The following is a 13792-nucleotide window of genomic DNA, read 5'->3' on the forward strand; positions in this document are numbered from 1 at the left end:
TGTTTAGCCTGGAGAAGAGGAGGTTAAGGGGGTGATATGATAGCCATGTTCAAATATATAAAAGGATGTCACATAGAGGAGGGAGAAAGGTTGTTTTCTGCTGTTCCAGAGAAGCGGACACGGAGCAATGGATCCAAACTACAAGAAAGAAGATTCCACCTAAACATTAGGAAGAACTTCCTGACAGTAAGAGCTGTTTGACAGTGGAATTTGCTGCCAAGGAGTGTGGTGGAGTCTCCTGCTTTGGAGGTCTTTAAGCAGAGGCTTGACAACCATATGTCAGGAGTGCTCTGATGGTGTTTCCTGCTTGGCAGGGGGTTGGACTCAATGGCCCTTGTGGTCTCTTCCAACTCTATGATTCTATGATTCTATGATTCTATTCCCCCTTTAAAATTTTAAGTTAAAATTTAAGTTAAACATTGTGGCTTCACAATGTCTCTGAGACAGGGTCTGACAGCCTAAATAATGCTAACAGGTTAGTTTGTAACATCCAGATTGTTAATATTTCATCACCAAACAACAAGAATGAATGGACCATGCCATAATCAAGGTGCCCAAACAGCAAGGAATATTGAAATAGCTTGTCCCTTGCTCTTTGATGAAAGCTCCAAGCTTGCCTTGCACTAAATGGCAAAAGTTGAGCAAGCCATTTCACTTCTCTGAAATTAAGAGTGCAGCATATCCTGCATTCTTTTAATGCTGAAGTTTTCAAGTTTTGGCCCTCCCGGAAACACTTTCCATATTAGCCTGTCTGCAAAATAAGCATATTGGCAAAGCCTTAGTATGTAAACTCAGTTCTGTTACTGGTTTAAGTGCTGTGTTATTTTCAAAATCCATATATAAAGAGATTACAGTGGTACCTCGGGTTACATACACTTCAGGTTACAGACTCCGCTAGTCCAGAAATAGTACCTCGGGTTAAGAACTCTGCTTCAGGATGAGAACAGAAATCGTGCTCCGGTGGCAGCGGGAGGCCCCATTTTAAAGTGGTGCTTCAGGTTAAGAACAGTTTCAGGATAAGTACGGACCTCCAGAACAAATTAAGTACTTAACCCGAGGTACCACTGTATGTGGAAGTCCTCAGTTGATGATTTCCATTTCCTACAAGTCTCTCCTATCAGGACAATTGTTACTTAAGGTTCTTTGAACGCAGTTTGCGATTACGCTGAAGACCGATGGCGTATTAGTTGTGATCACTGGGTCAGCGTTTACATTTCCTGCTCCTGAAAAGTACCATTTGGATTTTGTTTGGTTTTTCCTCCCAGCTGTGCCTTCTGTCTTGGATAGGATCAGCTTAATAAAAACATCATTTTTTTAAGGAGGTTGCATAACGTTGTGAAATTGAACCTGTTGTTTATCTACACAACACAGCTGGGATTTTGTCACCGTGACACTTTTATTAACTCAAATGAAATCCATACCTTTACTCCCTAATCATTGCAGGCGACGTATAGATTGTGTCTACTACATGGGCTCATTTTCAAACTTTTCCAAGGCATCCTGGGCTTTCTTCAAAAGTTATTACAGATTCAAGAACCCTTTGTACATCCAATAATTCACACCCGCATGGGTGACGTATGGATCTGTTGGGATATTTTTTCATCTAGAAAAGGGCATATATATATATATTTAAATGCAGGTACGTAATAGCATTAGGATAAATTTAAAAGCAGATTTTGAACACTTTAAAAATCTTATAGTCTAAGGAAGGTGTACAAAAATAACCGCATTTATAGAATATTGCCTTCTGCAGCTCAGTGGTAGAGGACATGCTTTATCTGCGTAAGGCTCCCCTATTCAATCCCTGCTATCTCCAAACAGTGCTGGGGAGATCCTGTCTGAAACCCTGGAGACCCACTTCTAGTCAGAGTAGACAATACTGAGAAAGATGGACCAATGGTCTGACTCTGAATAAGGCAGATTCCTATGAGGACGAATCTACATTAGTCAAAAAATGTTTTGAATTTGTTATAAACATGCAACACTGGATGGCTCCAGAGAACAAATAAAATACACCCAAAAAAACCCCAACCCAAACAAAAAACAACTAAGCATTTTTGACATGCCTCCCCCCCTTTTAACAAATTAATTTCTGACTTACTTATAGTGGGGTTTTTCTACCATGAATGTCAAGATACAAACATTCAAGGACCAACCCCCAAACTGCTTAGGTTTCTGTAAGGAGCTTGCGCTAGGTCAGTGGAGCTGTTGACCAGCTTTGTTTCCCTTGAGCGTCTGATCCCTATGCGCTATTGCAAAAAGCTTTTGCACACCATTTGCCACACAGCAGGTGTGTGTTCACAGTTTGTTTCAAGCTCCCTTGGGCTCATGCAATTAGCTTCATAGTACTTTGGATCTTCACCAGAATCTGTTAAATTGTTATGTATGTTTCTGAAATTATGAAATGCAATAAAAAAGTAAAAACGTTAGAGATGTTCAGAGAAAGGCTAGCAAATGCAGAAGCCATGGTAATTATGGCTACCCTGCTCACATATAAATAATATAGTGGAAGTATAAAAGTACAGAGAACTACAATGATCAGAAGTATAGCATGCCAACTTTGGCATTCTCACCAACAAGTGTCCCCCCCCCCTTCACATACATTCACATGAATTATTGCAGGTAAGCCATGAACTGGCAAAGATTAATAAGAAACTGGGTCAGCTATTTTGGTTAGCTAAACCTTCTCAATAGCCTGTTTTGGGACAATGGATGTTGTTGTTGTTTAGTCGTGTCCGACTCTTCGTGACCCCATGGACCAGAGCATGCCAGGCACTCCTGTCTTCCGCTGCCTCCCGCAGTTTGGTCAGGCTCATGTTTGTAGCTTCGAGAACACTGTCCAAAGATCTCGTCCTCTGTCGTCCCCTTCTCCTTGTGCCCTCCATCTTTCCCAACATCAGGGAGTCTTCTCTTCTCATGAGGGACAATGGATAGGGTGGACCATTGTTCTGCCCCCTCAGGGTTCATTTAGTGATAGCAAACCTGTGTATTAGTAATAGGTAAAAGGAATAACAACGCTGCCTTTCCCCCTTTGTAGACCCCAAGGGAGGTTGAGAAATGTAGGCACAGCAATATTCTACTTTCTATTGGCTCTGCCAGAGAGCAGGAAAACACCTCCCTTCCTCCTTTGTAATCTCATGGCAGTCTAGTGATGGCAAACCCAAAAAGGGAGAACTCACTTCGTTCTTAAAGAGCTCCACAGAGAACTTCATAAAAAGCTCCGAACCATCTTCACACAGAGCCATAGAACAGCCTATTGGGCTGTAATATTTCTACATGCACCTTGATTATCTTCAATAAATCCATGTATAAGGGCTTTGTGGATGAAAATATACTTGGGAGTCCTGCAGTGATTTCATGCTCTTTATTGCAGCTTGTAAAACAGTGTTGAATTCCTCCCAAACCTCAGGCCTTTATATACATTATTTAAACAATGAATCCCATCTGATTGGCTGATTCTGCTTTCCCTCCTGGAGCCTGATTGGTCTTTACCAGCAGGCCAATCAGTTGTTGCATTCAATGATCCTACCAGCCTAATAGGCTGATTAACTTCCTCCGGGAGCCTGACTGGTCTTCTCCTGCAAGCCAATCAGTTGTTGCATTCTAGGATCGTACCTGCCTATTGTTCTAGGATCCAAGCTTAGTACATAACAGTGGAGTTTTGTTAACACTATCCAGAAAGAGAGAGAAATCTCCAGAACTTAACTGAAGCATTTGTTTGCCCAGAATTTGTGTGTGTGTGTGCAATAATAATAATAATAATAATTCTTATTTATACCCCACCCAAAACCGGACTCAGAGCGGCTAACATCAAATGTATAACGCATTAACATAAAATCAGACAGTCAATTAAAACAATTAAAATACACCCTAAAATCAGATCAGGATCAGAATAAAATCCATTCAGATGGCAACTTGCAGATTAGGTTTGGGGACCTTAAATGCTCACCAGGCCCAACTGTTTGTGCTGAACTTATATGAGCCTGTGAAAATGGGTGTGTGTGGGGGGGGGGTGCGTGCACGCAGTCTGTGTGCTTTCCACCCTCCAAACCATATTTAATTTCGGTTTTAAATCCTGATTAAGCACTGTGCTAGGTCCCCGAAACAGTTTTAGTCCTAGATCATCCCAGGTCAGATTGGAGCTGCTCCAAAGTGCTGGATCAGGAGCTCTGTGAACTGCCTTACCTAGCTACCTAATCTGATGTATTCAAGGAGAAATCTACTGCCAAGGACTCACCAACTGTTGGCTACTTTCAAGGTAACCGAGCTTGGATTAATTTAGAAGGACAAAGTAATCTTAAACAAGCATCAAGTATGGGAAAATACCAGTACTTTATTTCTTAAATAATAAAAAAGCTCCTATTAAAACATTTCAATACATTTGTTGATGCGTTTATGGTTCTGAATTATTTTATTGTGCTTCTGATTTGATGTGTTGAGTTGGCCTTCAGTTTTTTTTATATATATAAAAAATTCCTGGATGTTTCAATAAATGTTTGCATAAAACACACATGCCCTTTTTAAGAAAAATCAACATGGCAGTAAGCACCAGGAATACACCGGCTTAATTTCAAGATTTTTATACCCCGTTTCTGATGTAACACCCAAGTGAACCAAGGAAGGTGCACATTAAAAACATGTTTATACGTGTGCCTGTTACTGGGCAAACAGTTCTGTCTACATATCAAGCCAATTGCTCCTACTCCTGGCGAGGTCTGATCTTCCAGTGGCCTTTGTGACAGCAAATATAGAGGACAGTAAAATACTCTACAGTGGTACCTCGCAAAACGAAAAGAATCCATTCTGTGATTCTCTTCGTCTAGCGGTTTTCTCGTCTTGCGAAGCAAGCCCATTGACGGATTAGCGGATTAGCGCTATTAGCGGCTTATCTGCTGATCGGATCAGATGATAAGCGGCTTAGAAAAAGGGGGGGGGAGGAAAAAAAACCAGCAGGAACTCGCAAGACATTGTCGTCTTGCAAAGCAAGCCCATAGGAAATTCGTTTTGCGAAGCACCTCCAAAACGGAAAACTCTTTCGTCTAGCGAGTTTCCCGTCTTGCGAGGCATTCGTCTTGCGGGGCACCACTGTACCTCAGTTTAAGAACAGCCCTGTTTACAAACTACAGTCGTATCTTGGGTTACAGACTCTGCAGGTTGCATTTTTTGGGGTTACGGACACACCGAAACCTGGAAGTACCAGAACGGGTTACTTCCGGGTTTCGGTGGTTGCGCATGTGCATAAGCGCTGAATCACAACCTGCGTGCGCGCAGACGCAGTGCTATGGGTTGTGAACATGCCTCCCACACGGATTACGTTTGTAACCCGAGCGTCCACTGTACTCAGTTTACAAACTCCGCAAAACCGGAAGTAGTGTCCCGGTTTGCAAACTTTACCTCGGTCTAAGAATGGAAGCCAAACGGTGGAAGGGCACAGGCAGCGGGAGGCCTCATTAGGGAAAGTGCACCTCGGTTTAAGAATGGACTTCCGGAACGGATTAAGTTCGCAAACCGAGGAACCACTGTATGTGGCATTGCCCTGAAGAGTGTTCAGAAGCATCAACTGATGCCAAGTGCAGCCGTTTGACTATTACATAGGGACTTGCTATGTGGGACATAGAATTCCACCATTCTTAACTCATTTCCAATTTATTTCTGAGCTCCCTTGCGCCAGGCTATCTCAAGAACCTCCTCCACCTACCCATTCAATTCAGGTAAGTGACTGAGACCTTACTTGGCGTTTCCCTGCAATTGGAAAAGATATATGTGGGCACACAGAACAGGACCTTCACTTGTACCCAGCCCCCCCCCTCACTCGTTTGCCTTTCAACTCGTGAAAACATTTTTTATTTCTAGAGGGCCTTTGGGGGTGGATAAAATATATAAGAAGAAGTTGGGATATATCCCTTTCATATTTAATTTTGGGTGTTTCTACCGTTCTTTCGACATATTTTACTGTTTGGGAATTTTATACATTTTATTAGCCACCTTGGATGCTTGTTAAACAGAAAGGAGGAATGCAAATATTGAAATGCTACTAGCCGTTCTCTTTCAGTATGTGGCTCTGCTTGATAAATGTATTCAATAGCATTTTTTTTTGCTGGATTAATTCCAAGGCTTGCCGCCCAGAAACATCACTGATGCATGCATCACTGAAGTAGTATTCTTGGTAGCCCGGTACTAATTTTTCCTTCCAAAACAAAGGTTTAAGAGGACCATGCATGCCACATGAGGTAGTGCAGACATGCCCGGTCCAATGCCTCATCCAAAAGGTTTACTCAAATGGGACTTCAATTCCCTAATAATTGTGCATAGGATGGTTGCCATTCTGATTTCACATCCAAGTAGGGTCAGAATTAAGCCATGTTTGTTGGTGTGCAGAGCAGTGACGTTATCTCTGCTAAGCAGATGGTGGAAACGGCAGCAGAAACTACTACTGTAGCTTCAACCACACATAACTTGTTACAGAGGTTCAGAGTATTTACTCTGAAAAGGGAAGCACCAGAATACAATCCGCTCTAGTTCCTCAAATTAGTTTTTGAGATTACCTTGCGTGGAGATCCAGCATTAATTTGGCAGGCGCACCATGCAACCTGACTGGGCCAATGAGCAAACACCTGTTAAAAAGACTAGCTTCTCCATGGAACATCACCAACAGATGTTTGCAAATGTTACTGTACCTTGTTGAGCCCCCCCAAAAAACATTTTTCAGTGGTGACACCCCATCTGAGGAATCCTTTCATACCTGGGTTAGGGAAGCATCGATACTGACATACCCAGCCAGATGGGCGGGGTACAAATAATAAATTATTATTATTATTATTATAATTCCAAGATCATTATTATTTCCCAAGGCATTTAACTGAGTGAACTGTATTCGTTGTTATCTTTTATGTTCTCTATTATTTTCTTACTGTCTGTTGCCACTGTTGTTTTTATCTGTGGTTTCAATTTAAGGGCTTTTGTAAGCCTTTATCTTTTATGGATGATTAAGATGAAAACTGTTAGGATACTGGTCTGTATTATGTGGCAAGGTGAGTGCTTGAGAAGACTGCTCATATGTTGGAATCAACGCATGCTTTGGGGTGGCAAAGAAAATGCAACACAACCAGCTAGCATGGAAGTTTGTTTTAGTCATTACTCCCAGTAGTACAGAACCAATCGCCAACAGTGAAGGCCCTGATTAGAATTCTTCCTTCAATTGCTGTGCTTATATGGGAGGTAGAACAGGATCCAACCGTATGGAACCAGTTGCTCTCAAAAATCTGACGCATTTATCCCATCTCTGTTGACGTCTAAAAAACCTATTACTGAATGTGTTAACAGACTGCTTTTTAGACAGTATCACTATAACTGCATTTCAGGCTTTTAAAAATGTACTTTAAGCTTTAATGTAAATTTGATCAAATGGAATAATGGAGTATTTTACTTAATTTAAATGCTTGAGAGCATCATTTTCCCTTTAAAAAAATATCAATGAATGGTGATTTTCCTGATTTGAAAGGCCTGATGAAATACAGTTGTACCTCAGAAGTTGAACGGAATCCGTTCCGTAAATCCGTCCAACTTCTGAAACGTTTGGAAACCGAGGCACAGCTTCTGATTGGCTGCAGGAAGCTCCTGCAGCCAATCGGAAGCAGCAGAACCCATGTTGGACGTTCGGGTTCCAAAGAACGTTCACAAACTGGAACATTTACTTATGGGTTTGCGGCATTCGGGAGTCAAAATGTTCGGGTCGCAAGGTGTTCGACTTCTGAGGTACGACTTTATTTTACCTTTGCAACAAACGATGCTGCTTTTGTATGACATTTTGTGGGGCACTGTATGAAAATAGGAACTATGCGGGGTACAGATAATGATTAAATGGGCACTTTCTTTTACCACCCTCAAGGAGAAGCCATGAATCATGATCAATAACTTACCTTTATGCTGCAGAAGCCATGACCCCACGGATCTGGTTGTGAGTTGCTCCAACAACAAATAAAAACCATTAACTATCGGTTCACCTATGCCATTTTGTCTTTCGTTTTTATAGCTTTACTGGAGCCATATAGGTTCAGGCTACGCAAAAGTCCACCCTGCCATGGATTGGGTCCAATGGCTTTGCCATGAGGAATAAACCGAGCAGAACACAAAATATCACACTATCAATGCTATGTTCCTGGGGGGAAAAACATGATCCAGAGTGTGGTGCAAGTATGGTAAAATATTTTGGGAATTAACTCAATCAGGTCTCAGTGCTCTTTCATTCCCAGCACATTCCCATTAGTATAATAAAGTGGCGAAACAGCACCACTGATTCCTGGAAACAGTGCCCTAAAACTTCTTTTGCTAAATAAAAATGTTTGGTTAGAATGTTATTTCTACAGCACAGAGTCTTGTTTTGAAAACCACTCTCTCTCTACAATTTATTATTCTCATTTGTACAAAATACCTAAAGTATTCAGACTAAATGCAGGAGACCAGCATGCTGAGGGTTATGTTTTAAATCCAAATGTTTTGGAATTAACACACTTGCAAAAGAAAACCCTCCTCAAACATGATCTTCAATTAGTAATTTAAAAAACCCTGAGCTTACCCAAAGAAAGAGTTGCATAACTTCAACAAACCAAAATATGTCTCCACAGTAGAAATCCTTTAAAAGGGCCAACCAAGCAAGGTTAATAGCAAAAATGTAGTGTGGGGGAATTTTTAGACTTTCATTTTGGCTTCACAGTGGAATTCGTGACATATCTTGGTCAATAGACAGGATGCACGTGTGTCCCTAAGACACTGAGTTGGCTTTATTGATAGAAGTGGTAGTAATTGTATTTCTGAGAGTCGGAATGAATACTTGGGGAAGAAAATACACAATGGTTGTAAAAAGCCAGAAATTCCTGAAGCAGGTGACAGATGCAAATCCAGAATCCTCAGTCCTGATTATTATTTGAACAGGAGGCTCCAACAAATAAATAGAAAAAAATAAAGTCCAAGGGAAAGATGAGCATTAGATTGGAATGGTTCAAACGACTGCAAAATTAAGTCAGCTAAATTAGAGACAGAAGAAAACACAGAATTAAATAGCAAGCATCAAAGCTTTATGGGGTTTTTTTTGTATTAAAAATAAAAACAAAACAAAGAGAAAAAGCTGTTAAAATAAGACTTGCATTTACCAGACCACCAAACTGCAAAAACTTAAAAGAGACAGACTAACAAGAGGCAATACTGAGATGACACACACACACACACACACACACACACCGCTCTCCATTCATTTGCAGCCAAAACTGGTTCCAAAACACTCCCTTCACCCACCCAACTTAAAAAAAGGATCTCAAACATTTCCATTCATATAAAGCTTTATAGGTGGTGTATTTTAAACGGCGTGTGTGCCCGTGTATGGCATGCACACACGCCCTTTGTTACATATGCTTGCTTAATCTCTTCACCAATGGAAGGGGGTCTTTGCTACTGTTTAATAAAAGGCGATGCTTTTGTTTTTCTCAGTTCGTTCTTTGCAAATAGTTTCTATCCTTACTGATTTGTTTCTTGAATTATCTCCCCCCCTCCAACCCCCCCCCCCAGGTTTAAGAGGTAATAAAAATAGGTTTGGCACTAAACTTAGGTTTTTTGTTTTTTACTTTTATAGCAAAAATTAAGGCTCACATTTTAAAGTGTGTGTGTGTGTGTCTGTGTGTTCTGCTCTATGGAATCCCATCAGGCACTAGCTAAGTCTTATACTGGCAAAGGTGTGTTTCTGGAACAGGCTTTGCAACAGATCGCAAACGTTCACAAGGCAGCTCATCCTACTACGTTAAAACGGACCGTCTGCTAAATTTGAATTGGCTGCACCGCAAGCCCAGGCTGCTATCCAAAGGAGCTATTATGGGAGCCTGAGGGAATTGCGGACACAGCTAGGGCTTCCTCAGTTGCTTCGCACAACTGCAGTCCCCACAACTGATGAGGCAAGCTAGTTTTTTTTAAAAAAAAATCAGACAGGGCTTGGCTCTCATCAGGACACTGCAGCAATGGGAAACGGGAAGAAAGTCTCAATGGCATGTTCTTGTCTTCGCCCCCTCACTTTCACAGCATTGAAGTGTGTGTGTGTGTTTTGCAGTGAACAATGCAATTGTTTTTGTTCTACCTGGGTGAATGGTTCATACCTATTCTGCGTATATTAAAGGAGACAGGGAATCCCCCTCCCACTAGAGAATTAATTACACCTGTCCTTGTCACGATCCTGAACACCTGTGGTTCTTAACGTTAAGGTTTCTGGCACTTGTAGAAATTATTGGCCACAGCACAGCTTCTAAAGTGGGACTTCTTCCCAAGAGAGAAACTAATGTCATGTCTGGTGGGTGTAAGATAAGCTAACGTGTAAAAAAGGCAATTAAAAAAATAATCGATGTATTGGAATCTAGATTCCCCCCTCGCCCCATTTTTCAGGATGGGGCAAAGGGGTGGCTTGAGTTAATGTAGTTGATCTAGATGTACAGCGGTAATTTTAGACTTTGTACAAATTTGTACATGTAGGTTCAGACACATGAAAAAGTAATACTCTCACAAAGACATAAAACACCTAAGTATAAAATATAAAGCGGTGTAGTTACTAAAATTACATGCTCTCTTATTGCTACAGTGATTTTTGCTCTTTGTTAAAAAAACTGTACCACATGTTGTTCTAAGCATATGATTTGCATAAATTATTCAAGTTTAAGAAAAAAAAATCCACACTCCTCAACTTTAAGCTACTTATATAGTTAATATAAAACAAAAATTTAAAGTCTCTCTTTATTAAAAGAGAAATAAAATGTCGTTTGAAACTGAAATCGAGTGGCCAAATCCAGGGGCAAGGTAATTACGTTGCAATTATGGGAGTCTTATGCCCACGCAGAAATAGTGGCGGTGGAAAAGCATGTGACTGGCACAGAGACGGCCACCAGGCCTGTGCAATGCCTATGTGTTTACTTTTTTTTTGTTCTGTTTTTTGTCCTTTTGCACAAAAAAAAGACTATGAATGACAAAGACTAACATTTATAATTTGTAGCAAAATTTGGTTTATGTAGAAACAAGCCATGTTTTGCATTTGGATAGAGATTTAAATGAGTTAAAGCTAAAAATTAAAAAGCATGATGCTGCAACATCTGGTCACTTGTTGTAGACCTCACTTTTAAAGTGGTTACGTTTGCACGATTTGTACTTCTTTTTTTTTAATACTAAACAGTATTTTTTCCCCTCCTCCTTTTATAAACCAGAAAAAAACCCTAAACTACAGATAAATTTTCCCTACCTTGAGCAACTGCTGCAGATAGGGTTGACAAAGCTGTACAGCGCAATCAAACATACTTACATCTTAGCTCATTGCACGGGTACAGCCATAATCAAGGCACAAAGATCTTCTACAAGTTATTTTTTTTTCAATAAAGTTGTACAAAATAATACATTTTACAGTCTGTACAAGAATAATAATCCAGCAGTAAAATAAAAATTGGGAAGAGAGGTTACGGGAAGGCAATAGAAGGAGAAGGGGAGAGAGAGAAAGAAGGGGAGATTGTGAGGACGACAGTCCAGATAATGATTTATATATATATGTATATATATATATATCTATATAGCAGACAGGATCATCAGTGGACAAACTGAAAAAACAGTGTGTGGTTAACTCTTTCTGAAATCACAGGCCATAATGCAGTTCATTTAGCAATGTCCCCAGTCACCAGAGGACCGCCATGGTTGAACAACACCTTTCTGAAGGTAGCAGTTGGTTTTCTACTGTCTAGATCTGCTGTAGAATTGTCAGTATTTCCGCTCAAAAGTCACATTCAGAGGCAGAGAGCCAAACTCAAGCGCCTGTCCTTTCAACTTGGTCTGTGACTTGGCACCTCCTTGAGTCTGATGCAGTGAATGGATAACAAAGTTGAAATCATGGGATATAGGATTATGCCCACAAACAGTGCTAATTACCTAAAGTTCTCTCTCCCATTTTCTCTTTTGTTTGTTTGCTTTTTTGATATTTAACTTTAATCCCAAATCCTCTCAGGTGTTCCACTTTCAGGGTGTTATTTATTATTATTATTATTATTATTATTTTGTTAATGACAGTGTTAAGAGGGAAAAAAACGCCCCCCTCCCTCCCGCCCCCGCTCGCAGAAATGGCCTTTTACATTTCATGGGCCGTCTCAAACTCTTCCAAGGAGGTGAAACAAGCAAGCTTAGAAGTGCTGCTATTTGTCCAGCAAGGAGAAAAGGTTGAGGGATGCAAATCAGAGGGAGATTGCAACAGTTTTTCTTCCACCCTATGTGGGCAAGGTTTTTTTTTTCTTTTTAATAAGGAATAAGGAGTCCAAAACAGAGAAAAAGTGCTCTCCATCACAATAACTCATATTGACGAAGGTGCATCCGTTGGATAATGTCCCGACAGTCATTGAAAACCCTCCGGATGTTTTCTGTATCCACTGCACAAGTGAAGTGAGGGTAGCAGTAGTGTCTTCCGTCTCCACTTGCTGTGCTGATTCTCTGCAAGAGGGACAAACAGATGGTATGTATGTCAAAAGCACGAGAGGTCGTGGAACAGGGTTAATGAGAATTGTTCCTCATAGTGCCTTATCTCTTCCCCCCCAACACCCCCGGCTCCAAGAATTCGATTTCCATGGCAAAATGTCGAACAGAACAGAACTATGTCGGAACAAGTGGCAGGAAAACTTACAAAGATGCTAATTATTTGCCATTACCGAAAAGTCAGACTGATAATTCACTACAGTGGTACCTCTAGTTACGAACTTAATTTGTTCCGGAGGTCCGTTCTTAACTTGAAGCTGTTCTTAACTAGAGGCGTGCTTTTGCTAATGGGGCCTCTTGCTGCTGCTGTGCTGCCGACACACCATTTCTGTTCTCATCCTAGGGTAAAATTCTCAACTCGAGGTAACTCTTCCAGGTTAGAAGAATTTGTAACCTGAAGCGTTTGTAACTCGAGGTACCACTGTACAAAATGTGCCATTTTCTTTCAAAACCTGCTAGTATCCAGGTAGAGAAAGGACACTTTTTCTAAACCAACATTCTTCTGTGTCACTACCAATGATCACTGACACAAAATCATTATTCAGCAAAACCAATACGCCAATTCCATTGTCCTCAGGAGTGTGTCCTGGTGGTCAAAAGCAGCATTGGACCTCCCTCCTTCCAGGCTAAAAGAGAGAGCTCTGACCTCAGAGAAGTAGAGGTGATGTTGGATCGCCCCGTCCCTGCCATAATGTATGCAGCCCCTGATGCTCCCAGAGGACCCCTGGTCCTTCCAGAGGCATGCTGGAGCTGGACCAAGGAAAGACACTAGTCCAAAGGATTCATTACCTTCCCAGTCCCCTGACAATGCACCAGACCCAAGGAGAAAATCACGTTAACCTGAGAATTGGCCTACTTCAATTCTATTTAGATCTCTCCTGCTCAGAAAAAGCAAGAGCGCTACTTTTACCATTTCTTCTGCCCTGCCAGCAAGAACCCAGAGAAGCACAGGGTAAGGTGTCGCCCCTCCACCACCTCTCTTCAAACCTTAAGAATGCAGTATAGATGTACAGTTCCAGAATGAGATTATGCTACAGATGAGCTGCACAGCTAAATCCATCCATTTCAGTCTTGCTGCAACTTGGTTGTTGGCCACTGCATCGCATTTTGTTCCCCTGCAAGCATTTTGTGCACCTCGCTCCCCCTCCCAAGTAAAATACACATTTCGATATGTTCACCAGTGAAATACATATTTGCATGCATCTTTCTGTATTAAACAAGCAAGCAAGCACAAACTACATTTTACATATGGAAAATG

At 41.1% G+C, this 13792-nt stretch overlaps 2 protein-coding genes and 1 long non-coding RNA gene across 9 annotated transcripts in view; all 3 read right to left on the reverse strand.

The window, feature by feature from the left end:
- EDN3 (endothelin 3) overlaps positions 1-13792 on the reverse strand; it is a 527748-nt gene that overhangs the window by 281923 nt on the left and 232033 nt on the right. The gene's annotated exons all lie outside the window — the stretch shown is intronic.
- On the reverse strand, positions 4314-6555 carry LOC310709307. The gene is made up of 2 exons (XR_014527454.1): positions 5092-6555; positions 4314-4779 (listed from the first exon to the last, which is right to left on the reverse strand). It is a non-coding gene; the product is annotated as an uncharacterized lncRNA (long non-coding RNA).
- The window catches only part of GNAS (GNAS complex locus), a 177698-nt gene continuing 172664 nt past the window's right edge, over positions 8759-13792 (reverse strand). For 6 of the 7 annotated variants that reach the window (XM_083507611.1, XM_083507613.1, XM_083507612.1 and 3 more), the window contains exon 12: positions 9318-12492. In XM_083507611.1, coding sequence (XP_083363737.1) covers positions 12346-12492 — 147 coding nt within the window. In that variant the 3' untranslated portion in view covers positions 9318-12345. Of the gene's footprint in view, positions 12493-13792 lie in introns of all 7 variants that reach the window. The other variant, XM_083507610.1, reaches the window with a different exon arrangement.

This window comes from Podarcis liolepis, assembly GCF_965112155.1.
Source record: "Podarcis liolepis genome assembly, chromosome: 6".
Taxonomy (NCBI): Eukaryota; Metazoa; Chordata; class Lepidosauria; order Squamata; family Lacertidae; genus Podarcis; species Podarcis liolepis.